General features: G+C 41.2%; 1 protein-coding gene across 1 annotated transcript; it reads right to left on the reverse strand.

The window, feature by feature from the left end:
• Positions 1–552: 552 nt before the first annotated feature.
• Positions 553–20330, reverse strand: smarcd2 (SWI/SNF related, matrix associated, actin dependent regulator of chromatin, subfamily d, member 2). Its single transcript, XM_062055694.1, has 13 exons — positions 19841–20330; positions 17390–17589; positions 14601–14643; positions 14400–14522; positions 13213–13332; positions 11842–11937; positions 3893–3994; positions 3633–3794; positions 3405–3502; positions 3183–3318; positions 2986–3108; positions 1312–1413; positions 553–1231 (listed from the first exon to the last, which is right to left on the reverse strand). The coding sequence occupies exons 1-13, from the start codon at positions 19988–19990 to the stop codon at positions 1178–1180; spliced, it is 1509 nt and encodes a 502-aa protein (XP_061911678.1). The 5' UTR covers positions 19991–20330; the 3' UTR covers positions 553–1177.
• Between the last annotated feature and the right edge of the window lie 65 nt (positions 20331–20395).

The raw sequence follows: 20395 nt of genomic DNA on the forward strand, positions 1-20395 counted from the left end.
TTGGGGAGCGGAAGTATAAGGTTCAGATAAGGTTCAGCGCTAAGGATATGCGCACAGCACCCTCTAGTGGTTACATTTATACTGACAACTGTTACTGACTCCTACCATTGATTGATTGATTGAAACTTTTATTAGTAGATTGCACTGTTCAGTACATATTCCGTACAATTGACCACTAAATGGTAACACCCGAATAAGTTTTTCAACTTGTTTAAGTCGGGGTCCACGTTAATCAATTCCATGAGGAATCCGTTAAAAAATACGTTTATTTGCTAACGATTATCAAATAAATTAAGTAGCAATGTTTATTTTTGGACAAGTTTAGGGTTACAAATGATGTCAACAAGAGTGTGCTCACGTATTTCGTGGTTCCTTGAAGAGTAATCCGAATACGTGGGACCAACAGGACCAGTCAAACCGGTATAAACTGCTCAGTTGAGGCGAGTCCAAACATGCATAATGCATAAGCTCACCTCCAGTGCCATTTACAAAAAGCATTAAAAAGTATGTGCATTTGCGTTAGGTGTGATAGAAACAACAACAACAATAATATAGCATTTGTGAGTATATGTTTATTGTATAAAATACACACAATTTAACAAAGATAACATGCAAAAAGTAGCATCAATCAAATCCCATGTGCCTTCTGCACCAAACAATTTGGCGAATATGGAATGTTTAAAATAATAACCTCCTTGCAACAGATTGTCAAACACAACATTATATAACATGTAAACATTCCGTAGGTAAAAAAAATCAAAAACAAAAAAAGATATACGCAATTTCCCCTGAAACTTTTGTATAGTTTTGTACAAACTGATATACCATCCATCCATTTCCTACCGCGCGACCCTGCCCCTCTAACCTAAATATTTTGGAATGAGATGTTCCATTGTATGGCTTCAAAGTGTGCAGAAAGTATTTTCACATAGCAAAATGACATGTTTTAGAATTATACTGCATATATCACCAGACACTTACAAACTAAGAGTGCTGGTAATTGTAAGAGACACCCAGCCAGCACCAACATTAAATACATCGTACCATATTCACAACATATTGCTTAACAGGCTCAATACAGGACACAAAAAGAATATTAAGATCACTTTGGTACAGGATATTTGCGTTTAGAAGCTAGAATAGGAATGTGTGTGTAAACGGACTGCATATGTGGTCTTTAGGTCATTCGGATTCCTAGAACCTCTTCCAACTCATGTCTCCTTTGCTGCACCTGCAAGGAAATCTTAAATCAGTCATTCGTGCTCTCACAAAAAGTCAAAAGACTGCATTTGCTTCTCCATGTTTACATACTTTGGAGTAGACGTATCTGCTCACGGCCTCTGGCATCCATGGCGCCTGGTAGAACTCTGTCCTCCTCTCCTCCTCTGGATTCCCTGTTACATCTGTCATCAACTAACAGAGGGGGAATCATAATATGGTTAGGGAAATACAGAATATCACGGTGTGTATCAATGAACCGCAGCTCCCCTGTGCACTCATGCAACAACCACAATGGCACAATAACCTTGCTCCTCACTTGTACCAGCTATTTAGACAATAATGGACCATCTGCAAAAAAGCCAGACAAAGAGATCAGCTCTATGACAACACTCTGGTGTTTTTAAGAATCTGCAGCAAAAATGTAAGTTTATCAAATTTTTTATTTTTTTTTAGAACTGAACTCGCAGGCCACCAATTGAATAGCTCAAATGATGAAAAAGAGAGGACCTAAAATTGAACCTTGAGGAACACCACTGGTATAAACAAATAAGTTGAACAAATGACTACAGACTGCATCAAAGAAGTAGTAATAACTTGGTTACATAAATCGAAGTACAAAAGAGTTTAACTTCCAAAAAGGAGAACATTGAGGAACGCTTGAGTTATGTAAATCAAGTCAAGTTAAACTTTATTTATATAGCGCATTAACATAACCTAAGTTAAATGTAAGCGTAAGAAAATAACAACAGTAAAAGGGATAAAACAGTGAATAATATAATTCACACTAACATTATGACGGGAAATTTTAGCTAAAACTGTTGATGTAAAACAAGAGAAAACCCAAATCATAAGATCTGACCACGGTGTTCTACAGTATGTATGCTAGCAAAGTTATAAAGTCAATGCAAGGATTGTCAGTCTGTTTACAGTGATCCAAGTACCTATATACCAGGGGACCTTAACCTTTTTTTTTACCAATTTCTGCAAAAGTGTTTTTCTCACAACTGAACTCGGGGGGCCTGTATGGTGTCATTCCAGGGCTACATTAGGCCCCCAGGCCGCCAGTTAAATAGCCCTTGTGTCCAATGACTACACAAAATTATCTTATCATGGCTATAGTCCCTTGGCAAGATATGGGGACTGATTTATTAAAGGTTTGCATGTACTAAAACATGTGCAAACCTAATAGCACATGCAAAGCTGATTGACTAAATGTGTGCAAAGTGGATTGCATCTGTTAAGTGAGCAGAATAAGGCGTCCATTTTGCGTCTCTGTATTCATTAATATGCAAATCTATGCTGATCATTAAAACGCCCACAACACTAGGAGGAGAAAATGCAAATATTATTATTCATCATGGGCAATGTGATTTACCAACACCCATCACCGTTCTGTGAGCACTAATTGGTGTTTTATTTAGCACGTGTCAGAAGAACACGCAAACTGACAATTCCACACACGACTGTAGGGTAAGTGCTGGCGCTGCACAGAAAGACGATGGACAGACGAGAATCCTGTTGCGATTCAGAAAAGGTGTTACAGATTATAGATGTGTGCTGCTGGTTCAACACATCAACAAAATATAAAAAAGCACAATAACATGAATGTGCAGAAAATAATCAAATGTAATCACACACAACACGCCCACTCATACTACACACTATTTTATTTTTTCCACACGCTGGTTAGCACCCGGTATTTGGATCGTAGTAAATCAGGCCCATAGTGTAATAAAAAAAATCCTTAATGTCATGAACGTTTACCTTCAGATCTCTGCACTGAGACTTGAGCCAGTCCTGGATGAAGTCCTGAGGATTGTTGCTGAAGCTCAACATGAAGTCTCTCTCCGTCTTCAGCTGGTTGATGTACTCAATCGTCTCGTGTATCTGCAGCCCATTCAGTGTCAAAGCGGAACATGAATACTAAACGTTCTTGTTCGTGAAGCAAAATAGGAGCAAACCTTCATCTCCAGTGAGGCGATTTCCTGCTGGTTCGTGGTGGAGGACAAGAAGTTGCTCATTTGGGCCTTTAGAGGGTCGTCCACTTCCACATCAATGTCATAGCACGCCGTCTTCTTCTGGTCATTGGGGTCCACGCTGCTCAAAGACCAACAGACACAAATGAAAAGGGGCGGCATCGATGAAGAAGAGAGATGACATCTACAAAATATAAACAAAGCTACCTGATCAAGTGATTAATTACGATGGGGTCAGGGTGCTGGAGAAGCCCGGCCAGCTTCATGGGGATGTCAGAGAACCTCATGCGAGAGCAGATGAAGATCTGTCGAGTGTAAAGCATTTCATTTATTGGTAAAAAATGTAATGTGATGTAACGATACAAACCATTTTCTTCTCAAGCTGGTTGCTGAAATATGACTGGTACTACCTTTTGTGAGATAGTGTAGTCCTACCTGTCTGAAATAGTGATTGCAGTTGATGTACTCCTTCTCGTGACTATCTTGTAGCTTGTTGTTCTTGATGTAGAGCCAAAGAGCCTGCATAATGCTGGCCCGCGTCTGCGTGTGCACGCCAAGCAAACGAGCAAGCCGCAGATCCAGTTTGTACTGCGGAGGCTGTGCCAGAAACAATGTTTTTTTTATATTTTTTAAATGAAAAATGACAAAAGGAAACGTGTACGAGTGCACGCGCACACACGCACACACACACCTACCTGGTGGTCGAGCATGAGCAGCAGGGTGCATTTTACGTTCACGTCACCGGGTCGTTTCACCTGGAAACCGTCCGTCTCCTGAGTGGTGGGCATTCTGTGCCACTGACAAATTAAAACAAAGAGAACCAGAATTATTTTATTTTTACTAACATTCAATAAATACAGAGAGTTATTTAGAAAAATAGTGTCTGCGAGCAATACAAAATGGTCCAATAAACAACTTATGTACATAAAGTAGCAGCTTTATAAACCTTATTCAATAACATGGAAAAGTGTATTCAAAAGTTTGACTGATACTTTATTGTCAAATATTAAATCGCAAAGACATTTTATAATTTATTTTCAATTCAACTTCAACTGAAATTAGTCAACCAAAGAACAATGGTAGGTATGAAAAAACACTAACCTATTTAACATTACCTGTCCGGAATGGACTTATGCTGTCTGTACGTTGAAGTGGAGTGGTAATTAGTTTTTGGATTCATCCAGTGGTCACAATAATTGATTAAGTTAAGCTCAAGACGCAGTAAGTTGAATGACATGGACATATTTGTTACTGGATACTGGTTCATTGTTTAGGTTTATTTGGAACATGCATACGATTACAATATACAAACCCCGTTTCCATATGAGTTGGGAAATTGTGTTAGATGTAAATATAAACGGAATACAATGATTTGCAAATCCTTTTCAACCCATATTCAATTGAATGCACTACAAAGACAAGATATTTGATGTTCAAACTCATAAACTTTTTTTTTTTTTTGCAAATAATAATTAACTTAGAATTTCATGGCTGCAACACGTGCCAAAGTAGTTGGGAAAGGGCATGTTCACCACTCTGTTACATGGCCTTTCCTTTTAACAACACTCAGTAAACATTTGGGAACTGAGGAGACACATTTTTTAAGCTTCTCAGGTGGAATTCTTTCCCATTCTTGCTTGATGTACAGCTTAAGTTGTTCAACAGTCCGGGGGTCTCTGTTGTGGTATTTTAGGCTTCATAATGCGCCACACATTTTCAATGAGAGACAGGTCTGGACTACAGGCAGGCCAGTCTAGTACCCGCACTCTTTTACTATGAAGCCCCGTTGATGTAACACGTGGCTTGGCATTGTCTTGCTGAAATAAGCAGGGGCGTCCATGGTAACGTTGCTTGAATGGCAACATATGTTGCTCCAAAACCTGTTTGTACCTTTCAGCATTAATGGCGCCTTCACAGATGTGTAAGTTACCCATGTCTTGGGCACTAATACACCCCCATACCATCACAGATGCTGGCTTTTCAACTTTGCGCCTATAACAATCCGGATGGTTCTTTTCCTCTTTGGTCCGTAGGACACGACGTCCACAGTTTCCAAAAACAATTTGAAATGTGGACTCGTCAGACCACAGAACACTTTTCCACTTTGTATCAGTCCATCTTGGATGAGCTCAGGCCCAGCGAAGCCGACTGCGTTTCTGGGTGTTGTTGATAAATGGTTTTCGCCTTGCATAGGAGAGTTTTAACTTGCACTTACAGATGTAGCGACCAACTATAGTTACTGACAGTGGGTTTTGAAGTGTTCCTGAGCCCATGTGGTGATATCCTTTACACACTGATGTCGCTTGTTGATGCAGTACAGCCTGAGGGATCGAAGGTCACGGGCGTAGCTGCTTACGTGCAGTGATTTCTCCAGATTCTCTGAACCCTTTGATGATATTACGGACCGTAGATGGTGAAATCCTTAAATTCTTTGCAATAGCTGGTTGAGAAAGGTTTTTCTTAAACTGTTCAACAATTTGCTAACGCATTTGTTGACAAAGTGGTGACCCTCGCCCCATCCTTGTTTGTGAATGACTGAGCATTTCATGGAATCTACTTTTATACCCAATCTTTGCACCCACCTGTTCCCAATTTGCCTGTTCACCTGTGGGATGTTCCAAATAAGTGTTTGATGAGCATTCCTCAACTTTATCAGTATTTATTGCCACCTTTCCCAACTTCTTTGTCACGTGTTGCTGGCATCAAATTCTAAAGTTAATGATTATTTGCAAAAAAAATTTTTTTTTATCAGTTTGAACATCAAATATGTTGTCTTTGTAGCATATTCAACTAAATATGGGTTGGAAGTGATTTGCAAATCATTGTATTCAGTTTATATTTACATCTAACAATTTCCCAACTCATATGGAAACGGGGTTTGTAATAGATCACATATTTCCAGTATCTCAATCTATATAACATGTTCGAAAATGAGTTGGAAGAAGCATAGCTTACTGGGACTAATAGGACAAATCACACGGTAATGACAGCAATGGAAAATGGACAACAAGCACACCAGAACTCCAGTAAACGAGGAAAAGATCCTTCGAAAGTGTGCATGTGGATGGAAAAAAGGGACCACGTTTAGGGAGTTAAGAATCCACCAGGGGAAATCAAACTGTAGTCAGAAAGGCCGTCAGCAACCTTGCACCACTCCAGCAGGTGACGACAAGAGGGACCAAAAGACGGGTCAAAAACTACAGAGCTGAAGGAACCAATGTGGCTAAATGCATTAAAAGGCACAGATGATGAAGGCCCCCTGGTGGAGGAGGAACCCATACCTATGCAAGCGCCAATACCCAGTCCCCACCATCTCACACAGAACAGAGCCACAAGTAGAGACCAAGAAGCCAACTGGAAAGCTCAAGATCAAATGGCCAAAGTTAAACGAAACAGAGGCATGGAACAACTTGGACACCTACTTAACAAGGACACTGGAGGAATCATTGTAAGGAGGCGTTGAAGCCAAGCTTAACTTGTTTGGACACTTAATATACCAAACCTGTAAGGGTTCGGCAAAGCTATTCAGAAACAGAGGACTGCCCAGAGACAGTAGGAAAAAATACAAATAGAGACCATCCAGCTTGTGAAAAGGCACCGACAACTCCACAAGATCTGGAGGAAGGTTACGGAACAAACAAGAGTAGTTCTGAAAGTCCTTTGAGAGGATGTCTGGCAAAGGCGAGCCAGGCTTCGTAGAGCTAAACGCATCCGCAGTAGAAAACGGAAGGAGAGAACCAACTTCTTTAAGGATCCTTTTAAGCATGCCAGACAATTGCTAGAAAAAATAAATTTGGAAAAGGTCAATGTCACCAAAGATCAAATGCAACAGCATGTCACAAGGCAGTACAGTAATCCATTAAGGCACACCTCCTTAGGTACTCAAGGGTACATGCCCTAGCTTGCACTACCAACAGCAGAATTTAACACAACACCCCCAGAGCTCAGGAAGTCAGGCAAGTTGTTAAGAAGGCAAGGTTCTCTTCAACACCTGGTTCCAATGAAGTCCCATTCAAGCTCTATAAGAACTGCCCCAATGTACTAAATATGCTATGGCAGTGGTCCCCAACCACCGGGCCGCGGACCGGTACCGATTGGTACCGGGCCGCACAAGAAATTAAAAAAAGAAAAAATTATATTGAATCAACATAAAAAACACAATATATACATTATATATCAATATAGATCAATACAGTCTTCAGGGATACAGTCCGTAAGCACACATGATTGTATTTCTTTATGAAAAAAAAAAAAAAAAAAATTCTAAAAAAAATAAATAAAATAATCACCCCCCCAGTCCGTGGGGCAAATTTTCAAGCGTTGACCGGTCCGCAGCTACAAAAAGGTTGGGGACCACTGTGCTATGGTACCTAATGAGAACAGCATAGGAAACACCTTATCCCATCAATCAATCAATCAAAGTTTATTTATATAGCCCTTAATCACAAATGCCTAAAATGGCTGCACAAACCACAACATCTCTGATCCCACATCGGGGCAAGAAAAAACTCAACCCAATGAGAATAATGAGAAACCTTGGAAGGGACCGCAAATGTGGACCCACTTTTGTCCAAACAACCCATCAAAAGCCTGGGGAGGCAGTACACCGCCGAATTGTCAGACAAACAACTGGGGAGAACTATCATGAAGCAGCGAGCGGACGGTTAGGCAAGGATCGAACAAAGCCAAATCCGCCCGCTGAAAATGAGCAAGATCCCCTCATCCACCGCAATTAAGATGGATAGAAAAGCCAACTAACTCATCAGAAAGTAGCTGGGTCTGCCAGGGTGCCTTTTTGAAACAGGCCTCTTTGGGGGGAACATACTGCAATTGCTATCAGCAGGCTATCAGATTGGGCCACATTAAAGAGAAAACCAGGCTGGTTCTCGATCTAAGACAGTCCGCTAATCAATCAGTAGGGAACACGAACGCCAAGGTTTCTTCAGGCCAAGAGTGGAAAGCTCAATCTAGCCATTGCTGGGGTGCAACACCGAGAGATTGTTGGCACAGTCCAGGTAGGAAGAGCAGGACTGGGACGGGCGGTATGTCTCGCTTCTGGTCAAAAGGAGATGGTGGTGACAAAGATGGAGGAGCGCTAAAAGATCAAGGTTGTGTCACAGCACCGACAAGAAAGCTGGACAATCTGGGAGGGAAACACCAACTGGAACATCAGCTGGTCAGAACTATGGAAAATTCCACAGTTAAGCCTTATCTTCCTAATTCAGCCAACCAATGACACCCCTGACCTCGCAACTTCCACCAGTGGTTTGGAAACGAGTAACGCTACCTTTGCAAGATCCGTAACGCAAGCCTCCATCCTGTCAGGGTGTAAGATCGCACTGTCTTAGGGGCGCTGATGGTGCGACGACCAGGTCCTGAGGAAACTACCCAAAGTGCTGGAGAGGTGTAACCAAGACAACAAGAAGTCACCACCAGCAGAGTACCATACCAATGTTGTCATGGAAGGTGAGAAAGAGATACACCAGAACAAGGGAAACACTTTTCCCCGAAACGTGAGTGGGACATGAGGGTTGACCTCGGCAGTCAACTTCAGTTTCCTACAGAGATCCCCACGACATCTCTTTGTCCCGACATTGTTGTTTGGTCCATTGACGCAAAGTTGGTACACCTCATCAAACTGACAATTCCACATGAGAAAGGGATTAAGGCTGCATTCGAATGGAAGAAGGCCAAATACGCACAGTTGGTCGCAGAGTGCAGAGAGGCTGGCTAGAAGACTACCATCTACCCCAGGGGTACCCACTACGTCGATCGCGAGCTACCGGTCGATCGCGGAGGGTGTGTCAGTCGATCGTCAACTAGGCGTTGAAAAAATAGTCCTTAAAAATTAGCGATCAGAAATCTTCACTATGACGTCACTTGATTGACATTCACGGCACCCCAGGGTCTTGTGAGATGACGCTAGCTGCTGCGAGCTCAGTGTAAAGGAAAAAAAAGACCGTCAGGGAGGCGAGAAACAGTTTTTATTTCAACCATACCTCCTGTCATAAGCCTAAAGACTGACCACATAGTTCCTGTCTTCACAATAAAAGCGCTGCTCTATCCTGCCTGCGCTAACAAAATAAGAGTCTCAGAAAGCTCGCGTCCACAAGCCCGCAAGCCACGGAGTTTTCCGCCAATGTATTTCTTGTAAAGTGTATAAAAAGGAGTATGGAAGCTGGACAAATAAGATGGCAAAAAGCAACCACTTTCATGTGGTATTGGACAGAAAGGAGGACTTTTTTTTCTCCTCCATTAAAAAATGTGGACGTTGTCATCACTACTGTCTGATTCCAATCAATGCAAGTCATCAGAATCAGGTAATACACCAACTTATATTCTTGTCTTCAGGAAACAAAGGAATCTATATGTGTTAACCATGCTTGTAATATCATTAAACACCTTTTAACTTGTTAACAAAAATGTCTCTTTCATAAATAAATAAATATAAATTATATATATGAATGAGGTAGGTCCCTTCGACTCTGTCATTCAAAAAGTAGCTCGCCTGCTGAAAAGTGTGGGCACCCCTGATCTACCCAGTTGAGGTTGGATGCTGAGGCTTTGTCAGAATGTCAACCACACGTCTTTTGAGGGACGCAGTAGTGACCGGAGGGAAGATTAAGAGGGCACAAAAAACGTCAGAGAAGGCGGAAAAAGGGCAGCTTTTGGCTCTGGCGGAAAAGTAAAGACACATGTATCTAACTCCAGAAAAGCAGCAGGGGTAAGATCTATCAGCTGCATCCAACCACTACCAGGAGACGTTCCAGAATGAAAGGGGGAACATATTGAGGATTGGTGGTTCCTGGTTGATGACTCTGCAGCTGACTGATGGGCACTAGAGGAGGTGCGACAGGCGAAATGCCCAGCAGGAAATTCAACCTACCTGTATGTTTACACTAATACTTTCTTATATGTTTCTGCCTTGAAGACTTAGTATGTTCAAATAATAATTATTGGATACGTGTTCATAAAGCCCTTTTTTTTTTTTTTTTTTTTTAAACAACATTTGTTGATATAATTTTTTGACACACAGTAGCCAACAATATAATACATGTTAAAATTGACAAATTAAAAACTTTTTTATACTCCAATATTTTGTTCAATTAAAGACACTTATTATGTATGTCTAGTTGTGTGCTATGGTGTGCTTAGCTGTGGTGTAGCTACTATCTCCTAGTAGCCTATAGCCTACCATGTTTATCTTTTCTAAATGACGGTATAGCTCGGTTGGTAGAGCGGCCGTGCCAGCAACTTGAGGGTTGCAGGTTCGATCCCCGCTTCCGCCATCCTAGTCACTGCCGTTGTGTCCTTGGGCAAGACACTTTACCCACCTGCTCCCAGTGCCACCCACACTGGTTTAAATGTAACTTAGATATTGGGTTTCACAATGTAAAGCGCTTTGAGTCACTTGAGAAAAAGCGCTATATAAATGTAATTCACTTCACTTCACTTCACTTCACAAAAATACAAGAAAAGACCAACCTTGTGTGCTTATTGGCTAACATTCAGATGTTAATTGACTGTCCAGTTTTGCACAAGTAATCACGCTGCAAGAATGCTTGTATCGGAGCATTTATATCGGAGACTGTGGATCCGATACTAGTTTTTTTCCCCTGATATTGGATCAATATCAGATATTTAAAGAAAAAAATAATAATTAGGTGATGTGTGTGTAAAACACTGTTCGTAGGAGTTACTGCCACATAAAATACAGTGGCTCCTCGCCTAGTGGCGGATTACCTTTCTCCGGTATTTTTGTACATTTCTTTCTTCATCCATCTATCCATCCATTTTCTACTGCTTGTCCCCATAGTAACTCAAATAAAAAGTGTTTTGTTGGCGCTATCAGCTAAGGAAAAAAACCAGTGCTGCAGCTATGAATCCAGCAGAGGGCGCTATCTTACTAATTAATTCACTCAACATTTTTCGCAGGAAGATGCTCTGACTAGACGTGATATTGTGTAACTGCACATTTTGTCAGTATAATACTGTATACCTGTAATAGTTTCTTCATGTGTAAAACACAATTTATGAGAGGCATATTACAGCCTTACAGCGTCAAAATTAGGCATTTTTTCCTTTTTTAGCCTCCGATCGTTCTTAACATTTGAATGAATAGCAGGTATCTACTGTATAATAACAATAGATTGATTGGTACAGTAAATGTCCTACGCGTTTAAAAATGTTGAAATGCAAATGGGACCGTGAAATCAAACATTTCTATAAAAACCCCGACCGTGCAGCATTAAAATGATATTCAGTATTTTGGTGTATGTTAGTTTGCATAAGCCCAACGTTTTGTAGGATTACTAAGGAAAACCGAGGTACTAATGTCCTTACACAACCTGGAGGCGCTCTACGGGAACACAGGAAGTAAGTTAAAATCAAAAATAGGACAGAAAACAAATGAAAAAGGGCTGGCTTAACCTTGTCTGTGTGTCGTAATCAAAGTGTTGGACTGATGCAAGAGCGCTCTCTCTGTAGCACTGACCCTGAACAATGTCAAACAAATCCTGTTCCAAAAAAGCTTCATGATTCCAGCGGAATTCTGGTAACGCAGTGCTGCTCTGCACATGTTTGACTCCCGGGTCTAAAAGTGTAAATTAAATGAAAAACAAATGCTTGTGAACTGAAGTCATACCTCTACCAAGTGGTTGTCAGGTCCGTAAAGCTCCTTATCGAGCTCGATGACCAGGCTCTTAAAGAAAGATGAGAACTTCCTCTTCTGCTTGCCAGGCTGGGAACACAATGTGCAGAAAAGAACATGAAGACAGCAAACAGCCGCATTGTTGTGCGCTGAGCAAAGTGAGGGGCGGAGAAGCACCAAAAGTGTAGACGCACGGCAAAAGAGGTTGCACACCCGCACCCTCCCCAACCCTGTTTGCACAACATGACCCTTTTCACTTCTCCTCCAACATCCCTCTCTCTGTCAGCGCATGCAAAAAAGAAGAACAAAAAGAAGCAGTCTCACACATGTCTGAACTTTGCCTTCATGTGGCCTCAGATGACACCAGCAGTGGTGCTGGGATTGATGGAGGGAGGAGAAGCATGTCAGCCCTGCGGTATGTAACGGCCTGTGGTTTCAATTCCCGTCTTCAAACGGGCGCGAGAGCCTGCGTGTCAGCAGTTGCGGGGCGGAGTGGGGAGTGCTGTGAACACACATCTGGCTGTGTGGTTGGAGCCAACCGCAGCTAAAGTGACCGAGAAGAAGCGCAACAATACAGCCTGAAAATACTTGTGAACATTAAGGGAGAGTCCAATATATTGTGCTTACTTCCAAAGTCAGAAGGCTTTGTTTTTTAAGTGGTTTTATTCTTTAACCAAAATCAACCCATGTGTTACAAAATATTACTTGCTGAATCAACAAAGGGCCTATCAGAGAACAGCTTACATTTTACAAAATCATAATTACACTTAATGACAGTGCCTGCAATTCACACTGGCTTGGTCCCACGGCCGTCAGCAGCGCAAACCTGAACTGACGTATCAGTAAACAGCTCACATTTCACTCCAATCTAAATGACACTCATAAAAGTAATATTGTGGAGTTGTAATATTGATTGGCATGGTCTCACAGCCATGCCGCAAGCGCAAACCTGAATAGGCAACTCACAAAACTTATACCTTATAACAGTACCCGTAAAACATCGGAATTGTCTCACAGCCTTGCCGTAAGCTCGAAAGTGAATAGGCGTTTCAGTAAACATTTTACTTACAGGTAATCAAAATTACACCTCATAACAGTGCCTGTAATTATATCGGCATGGTGTGGCGCAAACCTGAACAGGCGTCTCAGTAAACATCTCACTAATTTAAAATTACACCTTATAACTCTGCCCGTAATACATATCGGCATGTTCTCATGACCGTACCGCAAGCGCGAACCACATCAAGCCAATCAGAGAACACCTCACGATATTTTAAAAGTGCATCTAATACACGGTCTGACAAAATACAGAGAGAGGGATCTTAAAAAATAAAAAAATAAAAAATTTGAATATAATTTGCTTACTTCCTCCAGAAGTTTTCCTTCCACTCTCAATTCCCAGGAGGACACTTTTTCAGTCTCCTCGCCCTCAGGCTTGCAAGGGGTGTACGTGTTGGAAATGTAGATCCTCAGCTTGCGTTTTTGCTGTTTTGTCGGAAAGACACAAGCAAAACCTTTAAGATAATCTGGCGAAATGGCTCTTTATTTGCTTCTGCACAGTTACATGGGGATTTAAGTATAGTTTGCAACAGCATAGAATTGCAAAGAGACATTTCTAATATTCTGCCTCGATCATCAAGCTAAATGACCCAAGTATACATTATATTGACCTCAGAGATATCCATAGTAAAACACAAAAAGGAATATACATTTAATGGCATTGTGGGGTACCACAGATATATAATTTTGGTCCACAGTTTTTTTTCTACGTTTTTTAGTACAGTAAAATTGTGTTATTTTCCTTTAATATTATTATTTGTTGTCATTTGGGGACAGCGTGGCGCAGTTGGGAGAGTGGCCGTGCCAGCAACCTGAGGGTTCCTCGTTCGATCCCCAGCTTCTACCAACTTAGTGACGTCCGTTGTGTCCTTGAGCAAGACACTTCACCCTTGCTCCTGATGGGTCGTGGTTAGTGCCTTGCATGGCAGCTCCCGCCAACAGTGTGAATGCGTGTGTGAATCGATGAATGTGGAAATAGTGTCAAAGCGCTTTGAGAACCTTGAAGGTAGAAAAGCGCTATACAAGTATAACCCATTTACCATTCTAGGTGACAGTAAATTACTATGGAAGTGTGGTTTTTTTTAAACATTAAGCCCAGTAAAACACAAATAGTATAGTCTGGTGGCATCCAAATATTTGACAGTAAAATTATTTAGGAGCCTCACTAAAACATTCATAAATATATTTTGGAAAGTAAATTTGAAATGCGTTTTTCATTTATTACAGGCATTTCCGAGTACAAGCACAAGAAATTAAATGGATTGATGGTGTACCACATGGAAGTGATTTAGGGCCACTTTTTTCCTTTTTGACTATATATATACACATCATAATTTTACATGGTAGGAATATAGTGTTGAATGTGTATTTATGCTGTGTTTTTTCTTACAACAAATGCTAAAAATTGTACTTTAAAGGCTATGTAACAATTAACATAGCTGATGTTGTCATGTTGATTGTTGCAAAGCGCAAAGTTATATGCTGTCATGTACCATAATCGGCTTCTTGATAGCCTCCTGTATCTCCATGCGCTTACGGGCGATGGTCTGGTCCAGTTTTCTCTCAAAAGCCAAGAGGTCCATGTAGGCCTGGGACTCTGGGACCAGGTCTCGGATCTATAGAATAAACTTTTTTTTTTTAATATACAGTTGATCAAACACAAAGTCATTAATTGTATGTTAAAACTCCCTTACTCTCTGTGGGAGAACCTTGTCGGCCATCTTGCGTCTTTTTGCCCTAGAAGACAGCAAAAACATCACATGAGCGTCCGCGTCAACTGCTCACAGAAATATTAACTCAGAGACAACAAGTTAACCAACTTGTTGTTGATTATGTTGAAATCAACATTCAATGTTGATTTAAGAACTATTTGATGAACAATTATTTGTGTTTAACACTAACATCTCTCTACTAACGCCCCATTCTTTAGCTTAAAGGACCCATTTGTTGTCCTTAACTGAATCACACAGTTCCACCTCATTATGGATCCTTTCAAGTGCTCTTATAAGAATCTGGGTTTCTTTGGGCGTTTTGCAGGCCATGAAAGAGAGTCATTGTAGACCATGGGACCGGCCTCACCTCAAGGCTTGCTGAAGTTACGAGCATGTTGTAACTGAGCTAGAAGTCAAAAATACCCGCCGAGTGTCCAAGTCACGGGATGCTGTGGCGCCCGCGAGCCTCGTGTCTGTGTTAGCACTTGACAAACACGCCGCAGTGGAATAACTCAATCTTAAAAGTAGGGTGTGCATCACTGCTAGTCTAGGAAGTCACAATTGCTACATATGAAAAATGTTTCCCTTTTTGCCATTACGGTTTTTAAGTTTTGCTAAAATACATTTTATTACTAAGGATGTCATCCAGTCCCAACTACTTCCATTAATTTGTGCTGCAATTTGTTTTGTCTATTATAGTATTTTAAGTTATTAAAGTTTCAGTATTCATACCCACACCCCACCTTGACAAAACCTCCCCAAACCAGTCCCAAATTTGTGCTTTGTTTGTGCTGCAACATTTTTTGTTTGTGGCGTTACGGTTTTTAGGTTAACGTCTAATGGTTTTATGTTATCAACGTGAAATTAATGTGTTATTAAACATAACCCGACCATCGCAGCTATGTCAAAATCAAGTTGCACCCCACAACCCAAATTTCCCCAAACTTGTCCCAATCATTTGTGCTACAAAAAATTTCCTTTGTGCCCTTAAGGTTTTAAGTTATTCTAAAATACATTTTCTGACTAGTGATGTCATCCAGCGTTCTTCATCCCCTGCCCTCCACCTTGTACAAATCATCCCAAACCTGTCATTTGTTTGTGCTATGTCTGTGCTGCAAAAATAGTTGGTCTAATTATTATAGTTAGTGCATGTGCCTCACAATACGAAAGTCCTGCGTAGTCCTGAGTTCGGGAGCTCGGGATCTTTCTGTGTGGACTTTGCATGTTCTCCCCGTGACTGCGTGGGTTCCTTCCGGGTACTCCGGCTTCCTTCCACCTCCAAAGACATGCACCTGGGGATAGGTTGATTGGCAACACTAAATTGGCCCTAGTGTGTGAATGTGAGTGTGAATGTTGTCTGTCTATCTGTGTTGGCCCTGCGATGAGATGTTGACTTGTCCAGGGTGCACCCCGCCTTCCGCCCGAATGCAGCTGAGAGCAGCAACCCCCGCGACACTGAACGGGACAAGCGGTAGAAAATGGATGGATGGAAGGATAAGAAGAGATTGAAAAACCCAATTCCACCAAATTCTGCGCCAAAGCAGAACCTAAGAAGGCCCATCAGCTTGTTAAGAACAATTACCCATAAGGTAGAACGATATTGATTTTTAGTGTCTACGGTGACAGAATTAATGTAGACACTGATTTCCACGTAATGTCAGCTAAAACCTAGGGCTGTCAAATTAAAAGATAAATGCAGGTAATTCATAAAAACATTGCATTAATCATGTAAAAATGCAGATTAATCACAGTTTATTTTAAGCGCACATGCTCTTTTATCTTAATGATTACCTGTGCTTCTCAATTATGTTCTATTACACACCCCCATGAAGAAAATATTTCATGCCCCCCACTCTCCACCATGACTATAAATAGTATAATTTGTCTATAAAATTGTTAGAACTATACCTTTGCATAACGTTTGAAGTTTATTAACAAAAGAAAACACACTAGCCTTTCCTTGTCTCCCACCACGCTTCATTGTATTCTGGTATGGCAATAAAAGTTTTGCTTTGCTTCATAATACACCACCACGGTACTTTAGCAAAAACCAAGGAAAATTGCATATATTGTAGTGATGAATTCTCTTATTGCAGCACAACAAGTTTAAAATGGCATTTAAAAACGCGACCAGCACTTCGACAGAAATCATTGTACGACAAATAAGCCTACATGGCAGCTTTGTGTTATTAGTGTCAATATTGCAAAATTTTCTCGTTACAGTACACCTGTTTGCTCTTTTATTCCACTTTTGAATGTTCTTTTGTAATATTATCTTTAAAATGTGTCACGGGCCGTTAAATTAGCTGCAGGCTGCAAATGGCCCCCGGGCCAGACTTTGGACACATCTGAGATAGACACTTAAATATAAGTAAAATAGACACTTAAATATAAGCAAAAAACACAAAATTTAGGCGCAGCAGATTGAAAAAATACCTTTTCAACATTGCACAACAAACTTCTGCTATTTTTAAGACAAAAATGTATTGATTATTAGTTAAAACGTTGACAGAAGAACCAATGAAAACGTTAGACCAAAAAGAACCCAGCTTGACAAAAACACCTTGAAACATGCTCCACTCCCTTCAGCTATCATAACTGTTAAAATACGTTTGCTTGTTGGATATTATTTATGTGCCGATCCTCTTCCTCATTACTAAATAATTACCGCCGCTGGTTGGATACGCCCAGTTGTCTAATACCACTCCCTAACTTTACCAATCAGTCTTCTCCTTTCTTCACACAGACACTCTCACTTCCTCATTCTTTACCCTCGTCTGCCAAGCCCCTCTTGCTGCTGCTGCTGTTGTTGATGATGATGAAATAACCTCTTCCGAGACGCATCCAAGGATGGAGGCCCCATGCTTGAACGCATAGACATGCCGCCTCCAGCACCGTAAGAAGGACCTGGGAGCTGCCCGCCCATTGAAGCCATGGGGCCGCCAATTCTTCCCAGAGGAATCCCTGAACGCTGGAGAAACAAAGGGGTGTTAATCTATGCACAAAATCACATTCGCAGACTCTTAATAACACCAAATAATTGTTGGAAGAGGCTCTAATGCAAGTGGGCCCAAACATTTTGCCTCCAAGGGCCAAAGTGAAAATGTGCCATTATAAAAGTCATTTTCTGAGGTGCTGTTCTGTAACCAGTTCCTCCTAGATATTTCATCTGATCGCTTTTAAACTTACCCAGACAGATTAGACATATGGAGGATGCTAAATTTTTAAGTGTTTAGGTTTTCATTACAGGACGCGGGCGAAGCATAGCGACCAAGATTATCCTTCTTCATAGAGCGTCGAAAAGTCCCCGCTTTACCATAGAGCAAGGGTCTCAAATTCAAACGCAACTAGTTAGCCTGTAACACAAAATATATATATTTTACGATTTAAAAAAAAACTGGCAGCTCAGTCAACAGAATTTCACCATAAAATTTAAGGTAATTACTACACCAAATTATTTGAATTGAAAACTGTACCGCTGTTGTTTACGTAAACAATCTGGTGAGTGAGCTGCCTTTTTTTTTTTTTTACAGTGCATTCCTATGAATGGAGAAACAGTACCAGTTATTTTTACCGCATAATTCTGGCGACTGAGCTACTACTTTTTCCCCGTAATATCTACCTTCCCTATTTTTACAGTGAATTACTGTAAATGGAAAAATGGTACCAATAATGATTTTACTGTCCATTTGTCGGGACTGAGCTGCCAGCTTTTTGCCGCAAAATCTACGTTCTGTTTTTAGTGCACTACTGTAAATGGAAAAATTGTACAACTGATGATTTTATGATACATTTCTGGCTCCTGAGCTGCCAGCTTTTACACTAAAATCTACTGTCTTTTTTACAACAGGCCCTTTTCCACCGCCTGAACTTTTTTAGGAGCTTCCCCACTTTATGTAAATAAAGTTCCCCCTGTGTTTCAACCCAAAACTACCAGGCAGGGTTTTCCCTAAACTGCAAAGCTACCTATGGTGGTGGGGTTCTGGTTATGGGCGTGGTCACAATGACATCATTGAGTAATTTGCATAATTTGCTATTATGATAGGATTTTCTTTTAAAAGGCTCAAAAAATTAACACATACATTTAAAACAAATCTGTTTTTATTCATTAGTTTAATTTTTTTTATCGTTTAGCCATATTTTCAATTGTGGCTGCTTTTTTTACACGGTACTTTGTTGAGATTTTTTCAAGTGTTTAGAGACTTTTAATTACTTTTTTTTCTTTAGGAGCATTTAAAGTTCCTTTCACTGGAACTAAGGGGCCAAGCCCAACTCCTGAAAAACAACCCCACACCATAATTCCTCCTCCACCAAATTTCACACTTGGCACAATGCAGTCCGAAATGTACCGTTCCCCTGGCAACCTCCAAACCCAGACTCGTCCATCTGATTGCCAGATGGAAAAGCGTGATTCATCACTCAAGAGAACGCGTATCCACTGCTCTAGAGTCCAGCGATGACGTTCTTTACACTGCTGCATCCGACGCTTTGCATTGGACTTGGTGATGTATGGCTTAGATGCAGCTGCTCGGCCATGGAAACCCATTCCATTAAGCTCTCTGCATACTGTACGTGGGCTAATTGGAAGATCACATGAAGTTTGGAGCTCTCTAGTAACTGACTGCACAGAAAGTCTGCGACCTCTTTGCACTATGCGCTTCAGCATCCGCTGACCCCTCTGTCAGTTTACGTGGCCTACCACTTGGTGGCTGAGTTGCTGTTCCCCAACTCTTTCATTTTCGTATCATAAAGCAGACAGTTGACTTTGGAATATTTAGGAGCGAGGAAATTTCACGACTGGATTTGTTGCACAGGTGGCATCCTATGACAGTGATGAGCTCCTGAGAGCGGCCCATTCTTTCACAAATGTTTGTAGAAACAGTCTCCATGCCTAACTGCTTGATTTTATACACCAGTGGCCGGGTCAAGTGATTAGGACACCTGAGATCATTTGGATGGGTGGCCAAATACTTTTGGCAATATAGTGTATATTGCATTTGATAGCCACCCCTTGGTGGACCAATCGAAATGACAAGACAGGCCAGATTTGGCCCTCGGGCCCCACTTTGAGCATCCCTGCTCTAATGACAAGCAAAGACAGTGCAAATATGAAATTGACTTCCCAACACACATTTAGTAGTCAATATTTATTTCATTTTAGCTACGAGATATTATTCTTTAGTTGTTAATAACGTCTGAGTAAAAGTAAGCAGAAGACCAACCTGGGGGTACTGGGGTCCGCCGGTCATGGAACGGGAGTACCCACCATGACTTAGCGGCATTCCGGCCATCCTCAAGCCGGCAGCGTGTGCAATATTCATGGGGTTCACACTCGGGTTCATCGGTGGTCCGGTGAAGCCTCTTGTTGCCATCTCTCAGTTCCAGTAACGCCGGATAAAATAAAGATAAATCGCCTTATCTGTTGTTGTTAATAAAAAGTTATTTGAAGTTTGACAGTTGAGTCGGCGGTGTCAACAAAGCGCTAGCTTATATGTTTTAGCTCGTTCCGGGTTTTTGCGTCCAACTACTTGTTGTCGTCCAAACACCAACTCATGGCTTCTGTTAGTCTTCCAACATGACTCCAAGATTAAATGAGCATCTTCAGCGTGTTAATAGCCGGCGTGTGTCGTCCGAAAGTCAGGAGGAACACACACGACAAAGTTGCGACACAAGTAGTCAGTAATGTCATGAACACAGACAAGTTTTTCAGTTAACGCCACACACGAATGCTGCGTTCAAAATTGTCGGACATTTGATTACATACTATAATATATATT

The sequence above is a fragment of the Entelurus aequoreus genome, linkage group LG08 (genome assembly GCF_033978785.1).
Source record: "Entelurus aequoreus isolate RoL-2023_Sb linkage group LG08, RoL_Eaeq_v1.1, whole genome shotgun sequence".
NCBI lineage: Eukaryota > Metazoa > Chordata > Actinopteri > Syngnathiformes > Syngnathidae > Entelurus > Entelurus aequoreus.